The sequence below is a fragment of the Mercurialis annua genome, linkage group LG7 (genome assembly GCF_937616625.2).
Source record: "Mercurialis annua linkage group LG7, ddMerAnnu1.2, whole genome shotgun sequence".
NCBI classification, from domain to species: Eukaryota; Viridiplantae; Streptophyta; class Magnoliopsida; order Malpighiales; family Euphorbiaceae; genus Mercurialis; species Mercurialis annua.
In genome coordinates this window covers 4675431-4694457 of record NC_065576.1, presented here as the reverse complement: position 1 = coordinate 4694457, position 19027 = coordinate 4675431, and the positions used below count along the sequence as shown (strand labels likewise).

General features: G+C 32.9%; 2 protein-coding genes across 2 annotated transcripts; both read left to right on the top strand.

Annotated features, from left to right (window-relative positions):
• The first annotated feature begins 5395 nt into the window (after positions 1-5395).
• Positions 5396-7813, top strand: LOC126656065 (probable indole-3-acetic acid-amido synthetase GH3.1). Its single transcript, XM_050350527.2, has 3 exons — positions 5396-5770; positions 5885-5986; positions 6268-7813. The coding sequence occupies exons 1-3, from the start codon at positions 5451-5453 to the stop codon at positions 7643-7645; spliced, it is 1800 nt and encodes a 599-aa protein (XP_050206484.1). The 5' UTR covers positions 5396-5450; the 3' UTR covers positions 7646-7813.
• A 1824-nt stretch (positions 7814-9637) lies between these two features.
• LOC130014498 (probable indole-3-acetic acid-amido synthetase GH3.1) lies at positions 9638-17324 on the top strand. Its single transcript, XM_050350531.2, has 3 exons — positions 9638-9981; positions 10123-10224; positions 15809-17324. The coding sequence occupies exons 1-3, from the start codon at positions 9674-9676 to the stop codon at positions 17184-17186; spliced, it is 1788 nt and encodes a 595-aa protein (XP_050206488.1). The 5' UTR covers positions 9638-9673; the 3' UTR covers positions 17187-17324.
• Positions 17325-19027: the final 1703 nt, after the last annotated feature.

Sequence of the window (19027 nt, the reverse complement as noted above, 5' to 3'; positions counted from 1 at the left end):
ACATAGAATTCAACCTATTTCAATAAAACAATCTTCAAAAACAGTTTTTTTTTTCTCGCCTTCTATAATTTCCAAATACAGTAAAATCAAATCAGTTGTCATAATTCTGCATTTCATCGTAGTAAGATCACTTCATATTCACGGGCATAGCTAAAATTAAGAGGGGCAAAATAAAAAAAAATTGTATAATATACAAAACTTAAAATTTATTAAAATTAAGAGGGTCAATATGTAATAATTATCTAAATAACATAACAAAACTTTTAAAAATTACTTAAGAAATTTGTAGTTTAAAAAAAATAAGAGGGGCAACTCTTAGCCACCATGTGGCTACGCCCCTGTTCATATTGGTAGATAAAAATATTTTTGAGGTAATCAAACTATAACAATTTTATAAAATATGGGGTCTGTCTACGTTCGCTATTAATCTGCGTCGGTTCATTATTTTCAAGCTTGATCCCGCTTTTTTACTGAATTATAAAAAGTTACAAAATAATTAATGAATTATAATTTTATAAAAATATCAAACTATGAAGACTTAATCACTAAAGAATACTTCATCTTTTCAATTTTTTTTGTTTATGCTTATAATTTTTATTTATTTTCAGTTTTAGCCAATTTTTCAATTTTCACTTTTAGTTGTAGCCATTGTCAAAATTGGATTGGAAAATAAAATTCAAATATGTTGTTTATATTACTTCATATTATTTCAATTTTCATTATAATCATAATAAATTTTAAAATTGAAGTAATATAAGAGGTTTAACTGAGGTTTTTTCCCCTCCAATTTGGATATATTGGCTATAGTTGGAAGTGAAAATTGAAAAATGGGTTAAAATTGAAGATTTTGAAAGATGTGATCATAAACGAATTTTTTTGAAAAGATGGAGTATTTGAGCCAAAATTATTACACCACGTTAAAAATGTGAAATAACATGCGAACTATTTTCATCGTCTAAGACCGAATGATCCCGACTTAAGATTCCTCTAGCGACTACAGAAGTAACAACCTAGAAAGAACTAAGCCCAAGGAGGAATCTTCACTAAAATAAAAGCCCTAAAAAACCCTAGCCTCTGCCAGCCTGATGGCAGCCACCAGCTACCCTCCCCCTCCGACCAGTACTTTACCACCACTGACCTACCCCTATCATCATCATGAGCCCAATCCTGCAGACAGATTATTGTAATATACTTCGAAAATTATCCGAATAGTTGGTTTTATAATGACATACAACAAATTTTGGGAAGTTTGGTATTCATGGCCGTGTCACTTTATCAAGGAGAACTAATCGTTTGAATTCTTGAGGATTGATCAAACTCAAATTTTTAGTGCAGTATTACCTAAACTGAATTCTATTTACCTAGGTCCATGCAAATGTACGTAAGGCTTTCATCTTCTAGGTTCCCAAACCCTAAACAGGCTGCCCCAATTGATAACCGAGCTCCTTTGTTATGTAAAACGGTTACTCAAATTTTTAGAGAATCAATTGGGGATAATCGTTCTTATTCCCAAGTCACTACTCCATCGAATTTGCAGCATTGTTCCCAGTATTCAGCTCCTCTGATTGATAGAAAGCTGGCTTTGATTATCCGGTCTCTAATATCCAGAATTCATCCCATGTCATTACTTTTTTAAAAGATATTGAGGTTGTGTTTGAGTGTATTTCCTTCCTTGGAGACTACCGCGTGCTGATTTATATAATATAAGCATTAAATTAATATTCGAAAATGTCAAGTGCTAATTTTATGAATGAAAATGTTAAGAGCTAATAAAATATGAAGAGTTAATTTTATTTTTTTATTTTTTAATGGAGAGTGTGTTTCACTCGTGGGGTGAGAGTGGGGGAGGGCGTGTTTGATCTGGTTTGATTTAGTTGTGGATTTACTTGGTTCAATTTTGCGAATTTGAGCCATTTTAATATTTCGTGCTAAGTTGAGGGGTGAATTGCACTTTTGTTCGTCAATTATTTTATTTGAAGATAAGATTTATCTTTAAAATAACCATTATAAAAAGACAATCAATATTCTTGAGTTTATTAAATATGACAGCCAGTTTAATAATTAATATATATGGGTGTTTTTATTGGAAGAACTGAACTCACGACCTTAACAATTTTCTATCGAACATTTATAATATTTTAATTTATAATTTATTAATTAATGACCATTAAATATTTACACAATAATAGTACTTAATTTTCTTTTTAATTGACTAATTAAATATTTTAATAGTAATAGTGCTCAATTTTCTTTAATCTGACTAAATGAATAGTTTGATAAAAAAATTGTACTTTTTTTTATGAAATAAAAAATTGTACTTAATTTTCCTTATAATTGACTAGATAAATATTTTAATAATAACAGTGACTACTTTCCTTCTAATTGACGAAATAGATAATTTAATAATAATAGTACTTAATTTTCCTTTTAAATTTAACTTATTACACAACCATGAAAAGTTCAATCCCCTCGCGCGCCCCGCACAAACTTATCACCTATTCAACACCCACTTTTTAGTATTCATTGAATGGATCTAGTAGTCTTGATAAAATAGTATATAGGTAAAATTTAAAGATAAAAAAATTGGTTTGATCTTTAGATATAGAGACTAAACTAATTTTTTATTAGTATTTTAAAAATGAAATATTTAATTGAATATATTTTACTGTCATAGACTTTATAACAAAGAATTTATTGTGAATTCTATTTAATATTATAAATAGCTTAGTGACATTAGTAATAATTTAATTTAAAACACTGGACTACTTGTTATTTAAATTTTATTATAATTCTGTTTTTCTATTTAAGTTAAATAGTTAATTCAAATCTATTTGTATTATATTCATAAAAAAAATCTACTTGTATTGTATTTAAATGATTAAATAAATACTTTTTAGATGATTATAAAAACTTTAATTAAATAATTAAATAATAATAATAAAAGTAAATTTTTCTTCCTCTGTAACTTTTATATAGTATACATATAGATATAGGTATTTGTAGTTTCTATGATCTTCACACTGAGCTATATTCAATTGTTAAAAATTAGATTTTTAAAAAAAAAAATTGAACAGCTTTTAAAAATAAGATTCTCATACCAAATCGAACTAATTTATAATATGTTTTTGAAAATTAATCCTGTTATTTAGTACGATTCTCGCCTTTATCCGTTGAAAAATAACTGTGTTAACCTAATTCGTCATATATGATTATGAATTATCCATTAAACACATGATGCGTCAGTGTTAAATATGGCTAACCAATTAATAATTATCACATTGATTAGTGATATTTAATCGAAATAAAATACTTTTGTGGATTATCCAAGCGTGGATAGAAATATTTTGCATATGGGGTGACGTATTTGGTTGTTGCGCATGTAGTGACGTATTCTCTCAAAAACAGAAATTTGATAATGCTGCATAGTGAGCAATAGGACATAAAGCTATAGGCCCCATCTTGTCATTTTGCTTTTTTTTTTTTAGGGGAAAAGGGGCAAATATGCCCCTATCGTTTAGGGTATAGAGCAAATAAACACTCTTTGAATTTCAGATCTTAATTAAACCCCTAACGTTTCAAAAACAGACCATATAAGCCCCTGCTTTTAACAACGTTAATGAAATGTTAGTTTCCGCATACGTGGAATGTCCATGTCATATTCCACGTGTCCAAAAGGAGGCAAATATGCCCTTATGATTAAAAGTGGGAGCAAATATGCCCCTATGGTTTAGGATGAGAGCATATAGGCCCTTTATGATTTTTTGATCTCAATTAAGCCTCTGAAGTTTCAAAATCAGCACATCCAAACCCCTTTATTTAACATCGTTAACGAAACACTCTATATTATTACTTCATGCCTACGTGAAATTTCTATATCATTTAATATCGCAGATAAAATTTTCCACATGTCCTCATTTTAAGTTAAAAAAATATTTTATATTTTAAATAAAAATTTAGGGATCTTTTCAAACTTTTTTCATGTGGGGGCTTCAGACCAATGGTGTACATAGTTCTTTTTTACAACAACGGGTCTATTTAAACCTAACTAGATTCGAACAGACATACATATGGTGTGATTGTTAGTTCGAAGAGGAAAAATATAATATGAAAAAAGTTTGAAAAGATCTCTAAAATTTTATTTAAAAGATAAAATGTTTTTTGAATTAAAAAAGGGGTAGAACACATGGAAATTTTTATCTGAGATATTAAATGATATGGACATTTCATGTAGGCATGAAATAACAGCGTAGAGCGTGTCGTTAACGATGTTAAAGGGGCTTGGATGTGCTGATGTTGAAATTTCAGGGGTTTAATTGAGATCAAAAATTCATAAAGGGCCTATTTGCTCCCATCGTAAACCATAGGGGCATATTTGCTCCCGCCTTAAACCATAAGGGCATATTTGCTCTATTTTGACCAAGTATAATATGACATGGACATTCCACGTAAGCGGAAACTAACGTTTCGTTAATGCTGTTAAACAGAAGGGCTTATATGATCTGGTTTTGAAACGTTAGGGGCTTAATTGAGATCCGAAATTTAAAGAAGGTCTATTTGCTCCATATCCTAAACGATAGAGGTATATTTGCCCTTTTCCCCTTTTTCCTTTCTTTAATAGTTATCAGCTTTACTCCTTTTTCTTTAAATAGTTATCACCTACTCTATCCACTCCCTCCATTTTATTATTTCACACAATTTAAAAAATATAATTGATGTTAAAAATATGGTAGAAGATACAAAATTCCTCGATTTTTTTTAAAAAGTATAAATTAGCTTTTTTATTTTTTTGAGTATAATTAAACCCTAGTATTTTTAAAATTGAACAATTAAATCCTCGTTTTTTTAAAATCGAACAAATAAACCTTTTTATTTTATTTTTGGAACACCTACCCCCTCAAATTTTCAGTAAATATTTTAAACATTAAAACTATTTTAAAACTTTTTTTTATATAATTTTGGGAGATATGTCATCTATTAAGGAGTGTTTGTAATGATGTTTGATGAAAGGGGTTATTTGTTCTATTTGAAAATAAAGATGGCTTAATTATCCTAAAAAAAATAAAAGGGCTGATTTGTATTTTTGAAAAAAAGTTGAAGGTTTTTTATACCTTTTACCTATAAATATTTATAAATTTAAATCAGTTTGTTTTATTATAATTTTATTTAATAAATAAAACAATAAATATTTAATAATACATAGTCGATGAGTGAATTTTAAATAGAAATAATATCATGATAAATATTTTAAAACTATTAATAACTAGAAGTGGATAACAGTGTTGAGATAAAAAAAATTATAAAAGTGGACAACATTATTAAAATGGAAGGAATATATTTTTACACCTATATATATACATACCACCTCTTCGCTTCATTCACTTATCTATATCTGTCATCATAGAAAAAACACATAAATTAGTTTCTCTTACAACATCCATAATACAATAACAATGTCCGTTGATTTTGGTCTTTCATCTCCACTTGGTCCACCTGCATGCGAAAAAGATGCAAAAGCTATTCAATTAATAGAAGAAATGACAAAAAATGTAAACTCAGTTCAAGAAAAGCTACTAGCTGAGATTCTCAGCCGAAATTCCGAAACTGAATATCTAAAACGATTCAATCTAAATGGAGCAACTGATCGTGCTAGTTTTAAATCCAAAGTTCCTGTTGTTTCTTATGAAGATCTTCAACATGATATTCAACGTATTGCTAATGGTGACCGCTCTAACATCTTCTCTTCACAACCGGTTTCCGAGTTCCTCACTAGGTATAATTTATAATCCGTAATTTTCTTTCTTGATTTTTCTTCGATTATAATCGACTTTTCTTGTTTCGACGAAAAAATAAGAATTTGAATTCTTTAATTGCTGCTTTCTTATAGCTCTGGAACTTCTGCTGGTGAGAGAAAGTTGATGCCAATAATACATGAAGAGCTAGATCGTCGTGCACTATTTTGCAGTCTTCTCATGCCTATCATGAATCTGTAAGTAACTAGCATATTACCAGTATAACATGAGATTTAAAACTAGCATACGCTGCCATTTTTTTGATCAATTTAAAATGAAAACAGTAATGTTTAGTCATATGAAATTTTTAATGATTAAAAGAATAGGTAATAATTAAAAAATTTGCTATTGCAAATGTTTATTAACTTGTTGTAAATATAATATGATGTGACATATATATAATGAGATAAACACTCATTAAAATGATCAAAAGTTGAAAATTCTTTGTTTTACAACTTTTTTGAATTGCTTGCTGCAGCTATGTGCCTGGTTTGGACAAAGGAAAGGGTCTTTATTTCTTGTTTGTGAAGGCAGAAACAAAAACACCAGGAGGCCTTTTGGCCCGTCCGGCACTCACAAGCTACTACAAAAGCAAGCACTTCAAGAATAGGCCATTTGATCCGTACGATGTTTACACTAGCCCGAACGACGCCATTTTCTGCTCGGATATTTTCCAAAGCATGTACACTCAAATGCTTTGCGGCCTTATTATGCGCAAAGAAGTTCTTCGGGTTGGTGCAGTTTTCGCTTCTGGGCTTCTTAGAGCAATTCGGTTTCTTCAACTCAATTGGAAGCAATTAGCTCAAGATATTTCCACTGGTACCTTAAACCCAAAAATTACAGACTCGTCAATTAGAGAATGCATGGCCAAAATCTTGAACCCAAATCAAGAACTTGCCGAGTTTATTACAAAAGAATGCTCACATGAGAGTTGGGAAGGTATCATAACTAGAATTTGGCCTAATACAAAGTATTTAGATGCTATTGTAACCGGGGCCATGGCTCAGTATATACCAACTCTTGAATATTACTCTAACGGTTTGCCTATAGTTTGCCCCATATATGGCTCTTCTGAATGCCTCTTCGGTGTTAACCTTAAACCAATGGTGCCACCATCCGAAGTTTCTTACACAATAATGCCAAACATGGCTTACTTTGAATTCTTACCGCACGAACACTCGTCTTCTTCGGCTCTTTCTCGCGATTCTCCTCCACATCTTGTGGATCTTGCGGATGTTGAAGTTGGTAAGGAATATGAGGTTATTATCACTACTTACTCAGGTTTAAACCGGTATAGAGTCGGAGATATACTTCGAGTCACTGGTTTCTACAACGCAGCTCCACAATTTAAATTCATAAAAAGGAGTAATGTATTATTGAGCATTGATTCTGACAAGACTGATGAATCTGAATTACAGAAAGCCATTGAAAATGGTTCTTTGTTGTTAAGTGAATACAGTACTACTGTGGAGGAATACACTAGTTATGCCGATACAAAGACAATTCCTGGTCATTATGTGATATATTGGGAACTGCTTGTGAAAGATTCAGCTAACTCGCCGACTGACGAAGTGCTGAGTCAGTGTTGTTTAGCCATGGAAGAATCGCTTAACTCGGTTTACAGACAAGGGCGAGTTGCTGATAACTCAATAGGGCCATTGGAGATAAGGGTAGTGAAAAATGGTACGTTTGAAAAATTGATGGATTATGCAATTTCAAGGGGGGCATCAATTGGGCAGTATAAAGTACCAAGATGTGTTAGCCTTACTCCTATTTTGGAACTGTTGGATTCAAGAATTGTCTCTAAGCATTTTAGTCCATCTTTGCCACATTGGACCCCGGAACGACGTCGTTGAATCGATACTGAGAAGTGAGAAATGACCATCTTCTTTGCAGCTTTTAAAATTGTCTTCCTTTTTGTTGCCTTTTTTTTCTTTATTTGCAATTATTTGTGATAATCTATGTATTGGGCGTGATGTAACTCTCCATTTGTTGTTTGTTTGTTTATGAAATCCTTTTATATATATATATATATATATATATATATATATATATATACACACACACACATTCCGTATGATAAAATCTTTCATTTTTATATTTGTTAATTTTTTAACTTTTTTGTTTAGTTTTTGTGATAGTCAACCAAGTAAAAGGATTTAATTAAAAAAAATTAAAATTCAGCTTGGTTCTTAAAATTTATATTTTTAATATATATATATATATATAATAATAATAATAATAATAATAAAATTTAATAACTTAATAACTTCAATTAATTTTTTAATATTTGTTAATATTTTAATATATTGGAAAAAATAATTCTTGATATTTTATCTCAAAAAATTAAATGAAGTATAAAAAAATCAAAAAATCAAAATTAAAACAATTTAAATGTAGAAACAAAAAATTAAATTAAAATTATTAAACAATTAAATATTATATAAATATAATATTTATTTATATTTGTGTCAAACATAAAATGAAGTTTAATTTGTTTTAGTAAATTTTTTGACTTAGTTGAATAACATTAAAAAAAAAAATGAAAGGACTAAAACGTTAAGTAAAATATAAATAGCAGACCCTGTCGTTTGATTTTCTAACGAAATCGACGAAAGTCAAAATATTAAATTTTAAAAAGAACTCATAATAAAATAATGCAAATTATCAAAAACAATAATACAATTTAATTTAAAAATGTAAAAATTTCGTGGCTAGTATGTAGTGGTTGTTTCTTTTCCAACAGAGGCAATGCAATTTGCATTTAATAAGAAGAATTAAGAGGGACATAAAAGGAATCGAAAAATTAATAAATATGTGGGACAAAAAATTATTAAACTTTCTATTAAGGGTATGAAGAATAAGCTATACTCTTCTGAATTTGTAAACTTTTTAAGGGTATAAAAGAAAAACAAAATCACAGTTCATTTATGGGTTCAACTTTATAGATATATAGATTAAAGTTACTCCATACGCAACTTAATTTGTACAGATCAGGACAGAACAGGGATGCATATTTAGTTGGTGAGAAGATCACTGCAATCATGAGCTGCCGACAGAGTTTGTGGAAAAAAAAACGAAAACCTGTTAAATTATTTTATTTGAAGATAAATATTATTTTTAAAGTAATCGTATAGAAAGATAATTATCATTCTTGAGTTAATCACATAGGTCAAAATATTTTTATAAACAGAATTTTATTATTTTTTAAAAATATCTCTGAACGTTATTCTCTATCAAAATTATAAATTAAAAAAAATATATCCAATCTTTCTTTGATAATGATAATTATATTAGTTCAACCACAAAAAGTGGTAGGCAAATAAAAAACACTAGCGCGAAAAAAAGAAGTCTAATGATCTAAAAACATCATTCCCGTTATAACTAAAGATAGGATTATGAAACTTATAATGAATCACTCCTTTGTTAATGCAAACAAAAATCAAATCTAAATAATTTGTCTCCTCGTCCCTAAAAATTCTTTTATTTCTCGCTTTTCAAATCTCCTTAACGCTAAAAAACCAAATTGTACTCCAAATATATCCAATCTTCAATTTAAACTTATGTATCACATAATTCTCCTTCTAAATCCAAATAACCCTCTCTAAATTGAAATTAAAAAATTAATTGTATAAAATAGTCATTTATTGTATAAAAAATAATAAAAATAAATCTCAAAAATAGACATAATTTGATAAAATATCATAAAAATAATAAACTTTAAACATAACGTGTTATAATATGATTAGTTTAGTCTACGGATAATGTGATAGACTAAGTCTATTTAAATATTTACAATATTTTTGCACTTATATATATACACACACACTCTTCACTTGATTCACTGGTCATCTATATATTAATATCAATATAACATACTAACAATGGCGGTGGATTCTCCACTTGGTCCACCTGCATGTGAAAAAGATGCAAAAGCTCTTCAACTTCTTGAAGAATTGACAAGAAATGTGGATTCAGTTCAAGAAAAGCTTCTTGCTGAAATTCTCAGCAGTAATTCAGAAACTGAATATTTTAAAAGATTCAATCTGAATGGAGCAACTGATCGTGAAAGTTTTAAATCCAAAGTTCCGGTTGTTGCTTATGAAGATCTTAAACCTGATATTCAACGTATTGCTAATGGTGACCGCTCTAACATCTTCTCTCCACACCCGATTACGGAGATTCTCACTAGGTATCTCATTAATAATTTTGTTTCTTGAATTTTGTTCGATTATTTATGACTTTTGTTGTTTCAAGTGTAAGAATAAGAATTTGATTTCTTGAAAAGATATGAAATATATAGTTAAATTAATTAATTGTTGCTTTCTTATAGCTCTGGAACTTCTGCTGGTGAGACAAAGTTGATCCCTATAATCCATGGAGACTTGGACCGTCGCGCGTTATTCCGCAGTTTTCTCATGCCCATCATGAATCTGTAAGTAGAACATTATGAATTTTTTCCTATGTTCAAGGAAATTTATTTAATTCTACGTTTTCGCCTTTGGTTTGTGAAAATGAACACTTTATATTATATATTTAAATTTTGTTCTTATAGAAAATGTCTTTTCGTTGTTTTTGCTATCGTGTTATTTTTGTAGCGTTTTGTATTCTTTTAGTAATATTTTTGTTCATGTGCAACATATGAGTATGTTTGGTTCAGTTTTTAAAAAATATTTGTCCTTGTTTTTTTATATTAAAATGAATTTAAAGGGTTTAATTACTTTTCTATTAAAAATAAATTAATATTTTATTTAATAAAATTATTAATATTTTCATAAAAAAACAATGTTTAATTTAATATTATTTTTATTCAAATTTTTTGATAAATTAATAATTAATTTAAAAAATTATTTAATTGTAATTACTATAATATAAATAAGATAAGTTTACATAATTTACAGTATTTTTGTCCATGTCTAGCATATATTAATTGTATGTGTCTAACATTTATTTATATTTAATTAAATTAATTAAAAATTTAAATTAATTTTAATTTGATTATGGTTTGTAGTAGGTTTTTAAAAATAAAGGATTTATTTGTATTTTTTTAAATGAAAATAAATTGAATTTTATATTTAAATTTAATTAATTGAATGCTTTTATCATTTAAATAAAAAAATTGAGAAAAAATAAAAAAAATGAGGGACAATTGAAACGATAAAATACAAAATAAGATAAAATTGATCAATTTTTAACGTCAAGTAGAATATTAAATGAGTTAAAAGGTTAGAGTTTTTTAAGACACTAGATCTGTTATTAAAACATCTATGGCTGTGGACAAAAAGCTCAAAAAAATGGGTTAAAGATTCTGAGGGTCGCTCAACTTTCACCAAGTTGCAAAATGGTCATCCAATTTTAAAACGTTACAAAATGATAACTGTACAATAAAAAAACGACCTTCGGCGGTTCCTAAATTAATTCCGGCCAGATTTTTTCCTATGTGGCACCGGAGTCCTAATCACCCTTCTTCTTTTGCCATGTCATCATCTCCTTCCTCCATTATTTTCGAATTAAACACCGAAAATGGAAAATAAATTAACCTAATCTCCTACCACCTACACCCATCATCAGCGCACCCTTCCCGGCGTCGCCCTAGCAGTCGCTCTCCGTCCAAGACAAACTCTCTTCGTCTGGTTTGAATCAGAAGAAGAGAGACTCTTCGTCTGGTTCAAACCCAGATGAAGAGAGATCGCTCTTTTTGTGTGGGTTTGAATCAGAAGAAGATAGATCTCTTCGTCTATTTTAAATCAGACGAAGAGATCTCTCTCTTCGTTTGGATTCGTCTCCAGACAAAGAGCCTCTCTTCGTCGTTTGTTTCAAGGCAGGAGGTGGTGGTGGTCTGAAGGCTGGAGGTGGTGGTGGTCTGAAGGCTAGAGATGGTGGCGGCGCTTAGAGGTGAAGGTAGAGGTGGTGTCGGTCTGAAGGCAGGAGGTGGTGTTGGTCTGAAGGCAGGAGGTGGTGGCGGCACTTGGAGGTGAAGGTAGAGGTGGTGGCGGCTGCAAGATGGAGAAAATGAGGTAGTAAGGTTTATTTTTTTTGAATGAAGTAGAAGATGATGTGTCGAATTGACGGGGCAAATTATAAAATTATAGTATGACATGCCAAAAAGGTGCAAGAGTGAATCGAACTCCGGCTGCCATGTAAGAAAAAAATGGTCGGAATATATTTAGAAACCGTCGGAAGTCGTTTTTTAATTGTATAGTAACCATTTTGTAACGTTTTGAAATTGAGTGACCATTTTGCAACCTGGCGAAAGTTGAGTGACCCTCAGAATCTTTAACCCTAAAAAATAGAGTTTTTAATAGCAGGTATTAGTTCAAAAAATTGTTAGAACTAGGAGAACTTAATTAAAAGAAAATATTTTTATTGAACTAAAAATAACTTTTACAAGACTTGCACTTTCTATGCACACTCACACACTCTTGTACACGTTAATACACACACCCACTCACTATTCTTTGATTGCTTTCTTATATGTACAAAATATGGCAACACCCTTATATTTATAGGCTCCTCTAAGTCGGTTAGGTAATTTCTAGGTGTTTCCTAGTTACCTTTTCTAGCATTTATTATATCTAGAAGTACAAAATTCTAGAATAGTAGAGAATTAGAAAAGTAAGTCGGTGATTCTTAACACTCCCCCTCAACGACTACTTTCTTTAAACTCTTCTTTGCTTACCATACCAAGTCGCTTTTTAAAGTCTTCAAACTTTGCACGTTTTAGCCCCTCAGTGAATATGTCGCCAACTTGATCTTCAGTCTTCTCGTATTTCATTTTTAATTTTTCGCTTGAGACTGTCTCTTCAAATATTGCAGGCTCTTTCATATTGTCATTCTCGATTAGTGCCACATTCGCATATTTAGGATTCGGTTTCCTTTGTCTCTCGCTCCGTCTAAGTTGTACTTCACGTTCCACTGGGATTTCTTCTTGAATATCATCCTCGAGTTGGCTTGGTCGTTCTTCTTCAGGTGTCCTTCGATATACTCCTGTGCGCCACGGAGATTTAGCCCTTCTTGGGGATTGACTTCTTGTATTTTCTTCTCTTAACTCCACTTCTCGAGTACTCTGCTCGATCACCTTGTTTTTTTGAGGCTTTTCTTGTAACCTCTCCTCAATCTCTTTGGAGTCAGGAAGCACTATTCCTTGAGAAGACCACCACGAGGAAGTTTCATCGAATATGACATTCCTTGATGTATAGCATTTTCCTGTATTTGGATCACAACACCTCCACCCTTTTCTTTCATTGTCATCCCCACAAATAAGCACTTCAACGCCTTCTTATCAAATTTGCTCCGCAAATGATCAGGTACGAAAACATAGCACACGCATCCGAAAACTCGAAAATGACTTACAGTGGGTTTTATATTCTTGAGCTTTTCATAGGGTGAAACAGATCCAATCGGCACTTGTGGTAGTCTGTTGATCACGTGAGCAGCTGTCTTCATACACTCTGCCCAAAACCGGGGTGGAACATTCTTCGCGTGTAACATGCTTCTACATGTTTCCGCTAAATGTCTATTCTTTCTTTCCGCCACTCCATTTTGTTGTGGAGTGTTTGGACAGGTCAACTGACGTCTTATCTTGCAATCTTGCAAATATTTTGAGAACTCACGTGATGTATATTCTCCCCCATTATCGGTACGCAAACACCGTATTCTTTTACCAAGTTCTTGTTCTACTGTCTCCTTGAACTCAATAAATTTTCGCAATGCCTCCGATTTTTCTTTCATAAAGTAAACCCAAACGTACCTTGATACATCATCGATCAAAGTAATCATGTACCGAAAGCCACTAATTGATGGATGCTTCACCGGACCAAATACATCTGAATGGACTAGTTCGAGCGGCTCCTTCGCTCTATACTCGGAATCCTCATATGGTAGCTGATGCGCTTTCCCGAACTGGCAGCCAGCACATACAGTGTCTTCTCGAACATTTAGTTGAGGAAGTCCCCTGAGTATAAACTTTTGCATCATCACCTTTAACTTGTGATAATTCACGTGTCCTAGGCGTGCATGCCACAAGTCAGCCGTCTCATTTTTTCTCATCTTGTCTGCGTATGCCGTTTGAGCAGACATTACGTAGACAGAATTTAGCCTTCGTCCCTCCATCAATGGTTTACTTGGTAATCTTAAGTTTCGATACACTTTCACATCTTTAGGTCCGAACACCACATAGTTCCCCGAAGATGTGAGTTGCGACACTGATATTAGATTCTTCTTCATCCCGGGTACATGAAGTACGTTTTCCAATGGTACTTCTTTAGAATTATATCGGGGCACTACCATTGTCTTGCCAACGTGAGTGATAGGCAACTTCGAGTCGTTAGCTGTAACTACCACTCGTTCTCCCTTATACTCCGACATGCTTAGAAATTTTTCTTTGTCTCCACTCATATGATTGGAGCATCCGGAGTCTAAAATCCAATCATTTTCATAATTGACAATATTATCACTCACCGCGGCAGATGCTTGAAAATCTAACTCCTCGTCAATTTCCACCTGTGGGTGTGTGGATGCGATGTTTCCTTCAACTTTTCTATACCAACAATCACGAGCATAATGTCCTCGTTTGCCACAAACGAAGCATTGATTATTTGTACGTCGTCTCGTCTCCTCTCATCGATCATTGTTGGTTTCTAGTTGAGCTCCCCCTTGTTGCGAGCTCCTTCCTTGTTGTCTTCGCCAATTTTCTTGTATTGGCGTTCTTCTTCCGTTGTTAGATCTCACACCTTGTGGATCCCTACCATTTTTACCACTGAAGAGGGCTCTCTCCTCTTCTTTGATTGAGGTTTTAGACATTTGCTTGTCTAACTCCTCTTGATTTGCCAACACATTTTCTAATTCATTCAAAGTTGGTTCCTTTGACCAACCACGGGTTGCGGTCACGAGAGCATTGAACTCTGGACGTAGCCCGTGAGTGATTATTCTTCTCATTCGTGTTTCCGTGATTTTATTATCTGGATCCAACTTTGAAATTTCTTGGCATAAAGATTTAACTTTAGAAAAGTATTGACTCACCGTTAAATCTTTTTGTGCTATCGACAATAACTCGTTCTCGAGTTGTTGGAGTTTGGCGTCATTCTTCCGAGTGTATATTCCTGCAAGAGTATCCCACGCCTCTTTGGGCGTTTTCGCATCCTTGACATGTTGTAGCAAGTCGTCCTCCACTGATATCGATAAAGCATATAGAGCTTTCCCGGCCCTGACCTTCCACCTTTTAAGGTCATCTTGATTTGTCGGGGGTGTCGTTTCACTCCCTCCGACGATCTCCCAGAGATCTTGACCGAGCAAATAAAATTGCATACGAGTACTCCATATGCTATAGTTACTAGCATTGAGTTTTTCAAGGGTACTCACCGATGTTGAAAAATCCGCCATTTGTTTGGTTATTTTCTCCACTTAACCAAATTACTTGGTCCCTGACCAATACTCTTCACGGTCTCTGACTGCGTGCTTGCAGCGATTCAACGTACCACGATCCCGGATTGTTTGCTCGACCTTTTCTCGAACCGGTCCCTGACCGTCCTGCTCTGATACCACTTGTTAGAACTAGGAGGACTTAATTAAAAGAAAATATTTTTATTGAACTAAATATAACTTTTACAAGACTTGCACTTTCTATGCACACTCACACACTCTTGTACACGTTAATACACACACCCACTCACTATTCTTTGATTGCTTTCTTATATGTACAAAATATGGCAACACCCTTATATTTATAGGCTCCTCTAAGTCGGTTAGGTAATTTCTAGGTGTTTCCTAGTTACCTTTTCTAGCATTTATTATATCTAGAAGTACAAAATTCTAGAATAGTAGAGAATTAGAAAAGTAAGTCGGTGATTCTTAACAAAAATTACCAACAGCTTTAAAAAAATTCACTATATACTTGAGAAGTTTTTAGAAAAATAGAAACTAGAAGATCCATGGAAAAGTTTAACCTTGTTTGATCAAATGAAGGAATCAATAGTATTAAATTTTGTTTCTTTATAACTTATAAGAATTGCTTGCTGCAGCTATGTGCCTGGTTTGGACAAAGGGAAGGGTATGTATTTCTTGTTTGTGAGGTCAGAAACAAAAACAAAGGGAGGGTTATTGGCTCGTCCAGCACTTACAAGCTACTACAAAAGCGAGCACTTCAAGAACAGGCCATTTGATCCGAACAATGATAACACTAGCCCGAACGAGGCCATTCTTTGCTCGGATGCTTTCCAAAGCATGTACGCTCAAATGCTTTGCGGCCTTATTATGCGCCAAGAAGTTCTTCGAGCTGGAGCAATGTTTGCTTCTGGGTTTCTTCAAGCCATTCGGTTTCTTCAACTCAATTGGATGCAATTAGCAGATGATATTTGCACTGGTACGTTAAACCCTAAAGTTACGGACTCATCAATTAGAGAATGCATGGCAAAAATCTTGAAATCAAATAAAGAACTGGCAGAGTTCATTACGAAAGAATGCTCAGATAAGAATTGGAAAGGTATCATAGCAAGAATTTGGCCTAATATGATATACCCAGATGTTATCATTACCGGCACGATGGCTCAATATATACCGACTCTTGAATATTATAGTAACGGTTTGCCTATAGCTTGCACCTCATACGGGTCTTCCGAATGCTTCTTTGGTGTTAACCTTAAACCAATGGTGAAACCATCCGAAGTTTCTTACACAATATTGCCAAACATGGCTTACTTTGAATTCTTACCGCACGAACAGTCATCTTCTTCGGCTCTTTCTCGCGATTCTCCTCCACGTCTTGTGGATCTTGCCGATGTTGAAGTTGGTAAGGAATATGAGCTTGTTATCACTACTTACGCCTGTTTAAACCGATACAGAGTAGGAGATATACTTCGGGTCACTGGTTTCTACAATGCAGCTCCACATTTTAAATTCATGAAAAGAAAAAATGTATTACTAAGTGTCGATTTAGATAAAACTGATGAATCTGAGTTGCAGAAAGCCATCGAAACTGCTTCATTATTGCTGGGTGAATACAATACTTCTGTGGAGGAGTACACTAGTTGTATTGAAACAAAACTAATTCCAGGTCATTATGTGATATACTGGGAATTGCTTGTGAAAGATTTAGCTAACTCGCCAACTGAGGAAGTATTGAGCCAGTGCTGTTTAGCAATGGAAGAGTCATTTAACTCGGTTTACAGACAATTGCGAGCTGCTGGCAACTCAATTGGGCCATTGGAGATAAGAATAGTGAGGAATGGTACTTTTGAAAAATTAATGGATTACGCAATTTCAAGGGGGGCATCAATTGGGCAGTATAAAGTACCAAGATGTGTTAGCCTTACTCCTATTTTGGAACTGTTGGATTCAAGAGTTGTCTCCAAGCATTTTAGTCCATCTTTGCCACATTGGACCCCGGAACGACGTCGTTGAATCGATACTGAGAAGTGAGAAATGTCGATCTTCTTTGCATCTTTTGAAATTGTCCTCCTTCCTGTTGCCTTTTTTTTTATTTGCAATTGTTTGTGATAATCTATGTAGTGGGCGTGATGTTACTCTCCATTTGATGTTTGTTTGTGGATATTAAACTCTGTAAATTACTAATCTTTCCTCCTTAAATTACAGAAGGCCTAATGGAAAAAAAAACCAAATCTTTACGACTTATTACAATTATATCCAAACCTTTTAACTTTTATAATAATATCCAAATTACATTTTTTATCGCAATAATATCCAAATTGCATTTTTTTTACCATTTTTGTGGATGAACTTTCTTCAGTTGTTATGCATAGTAATGATAACAAAGTCTCAGGGCCGGATGGTTTTAATATGTTCTTCTAATAACGAGCATGGCACATTATGAAGGATGATATATTTCGGCTGCTTAATGATTTTTACAAGTCGAGTAATTTTTCATCGGGGTTGAACACGACTTTCTTGATCCTTATTCCGAAATTGAAAGGAGTTAGGGACATAAAATATTATCGACCCATTAGTCTTATTAATGGAATTTTCAAAATGCTCTCAAAGATTCTTGCGAATAGGCTTCCCCCTTCTCTTCCGAAAATCATGCCAAAAACTTGTTTGCAAAAATGCCAACTTGTAATACTCGATAAGTCGAGGTTGAACCCACAGAGATGAGAGGTTTAAAGTGAATGAAATATGACCTTGATTTTCAATTCGTTTAGTGTTGATAATTTTACTTACCAACTCGTAGTACTCGACAAGTCGAGGTCGAACCCACAAGGATTAGAGGTTTAAAGTGTGTGAGATCGATTGTGAAATTCAATTCGGAAAGCAACGAAAAGGGATATGTTTCAAGTATCAATTAACCGACTAAGAATTCAACTAAATGCTAAATTGCAATTAACAACTAATTTAACAACTAATTAACAACTGTTTAAATCAATAAAAGTAAACGTCAAGGGATTGGTAATCACACCTAGATCATGGATTCATGGTTGGTCATTGGAAGTATTTCAAGGGCCGAGTGAAGTCTAATGTGTCATTCCCGCTCTCTTGAGCCACAAAGAACAACAAAACCGCTACTTAATCACCTAATCAATACCAAGCTCACTCTCGTGTTACAAGGCACAACTAGCTAATCAACTAATAATTAATCAATCAACTCTAAGCTACCTAGGTTCAAACTCACTCTCGTGGTGCTCTTACCTAGGTTTTCAATCCTATTAGTCAATCTAATCAACCACCTCTCTGTGCATTAATCACACTTTAAATATGATTAGGGTAGCTAATCTTAAGCAAGAAATAAACAATAGGATTGGAACATGAGTAAAAAACACAAGAAACCAACCAATCATACAACCCTAGGCTATCATACCAACCCCCCAACAAGGAGTTTAGCCACACATGGCTAAGTTCTCAACACAAATAATAGATATTAAACTAAACATTATAAAGTAAAGGAAAGTTACCTCAACTGAATATGAAGAACAATATATCATAAGATAATGGAGAGTAATCAATAACTTGCATTCAATAAGTAAATCTTCTAGCGCCGCAGTAATCTAGTAGTTTAGTAGTCTGGTTTTGCTGTACAAACTCTGATCTTGTAAATACTACTGTTGGTATATTATTTACGGTTACTGTGTAGTAGTTGTTTAACTAAATGGTTTATCGGATATCATTGATACTGTGTTTGTGTATCATGATGTCATTATGTTTGTTACAGGATGGTTTGTGATACTTGTTACAGGTGGCGTTGCTCTGTTTTCAGATGTTATATTGCCAGTTTTTCTGAAAACAGTATTATA

Coding starts and splice junctions, on each gene's coding strand:
- LOC130014498 (XM_050350531.2), top strand. CDS start 9,674: ATGGCGGTGGATTCTCCACTTGGTCCACCTGCATGTGAAAAAGATGCA. Junction 9,982..10,122: donor ATTACGGAGATTCTCACTAG/GTATCTCATTAA, acceptor GCTTTCTTATAG/CTCTGGAACTTCTGCTGGTG. Junction 10,225..15,808: donor CTCATGCCCATCATGAATCT/GTAAGTAGAACA, acceptor TGCTTGCTGCAG/CTATGTGCCTGGTTTGGACA.
- LOC126656065 (XM_050350527.2), top strand. CDS start 5,451: ATGTCCGTTGATTTTGGTCTTTCATCTCCACTTGGTCCACCTGCATGC. Junction 5,771..5,884: donor GTTTCCGAGTTCCTCACTAG/GTATAATTTATA, acceptor GCTTTCTTATAG/CTCTGGAACTTCTGCTGGTG. Junction 5,987..6,267: donor CTCATGCCTATCATGAATCT/GTAAGTAACTAG, acceptor TGCTTGCTGCAG/CTATGTGCCTGGTTTGGACA.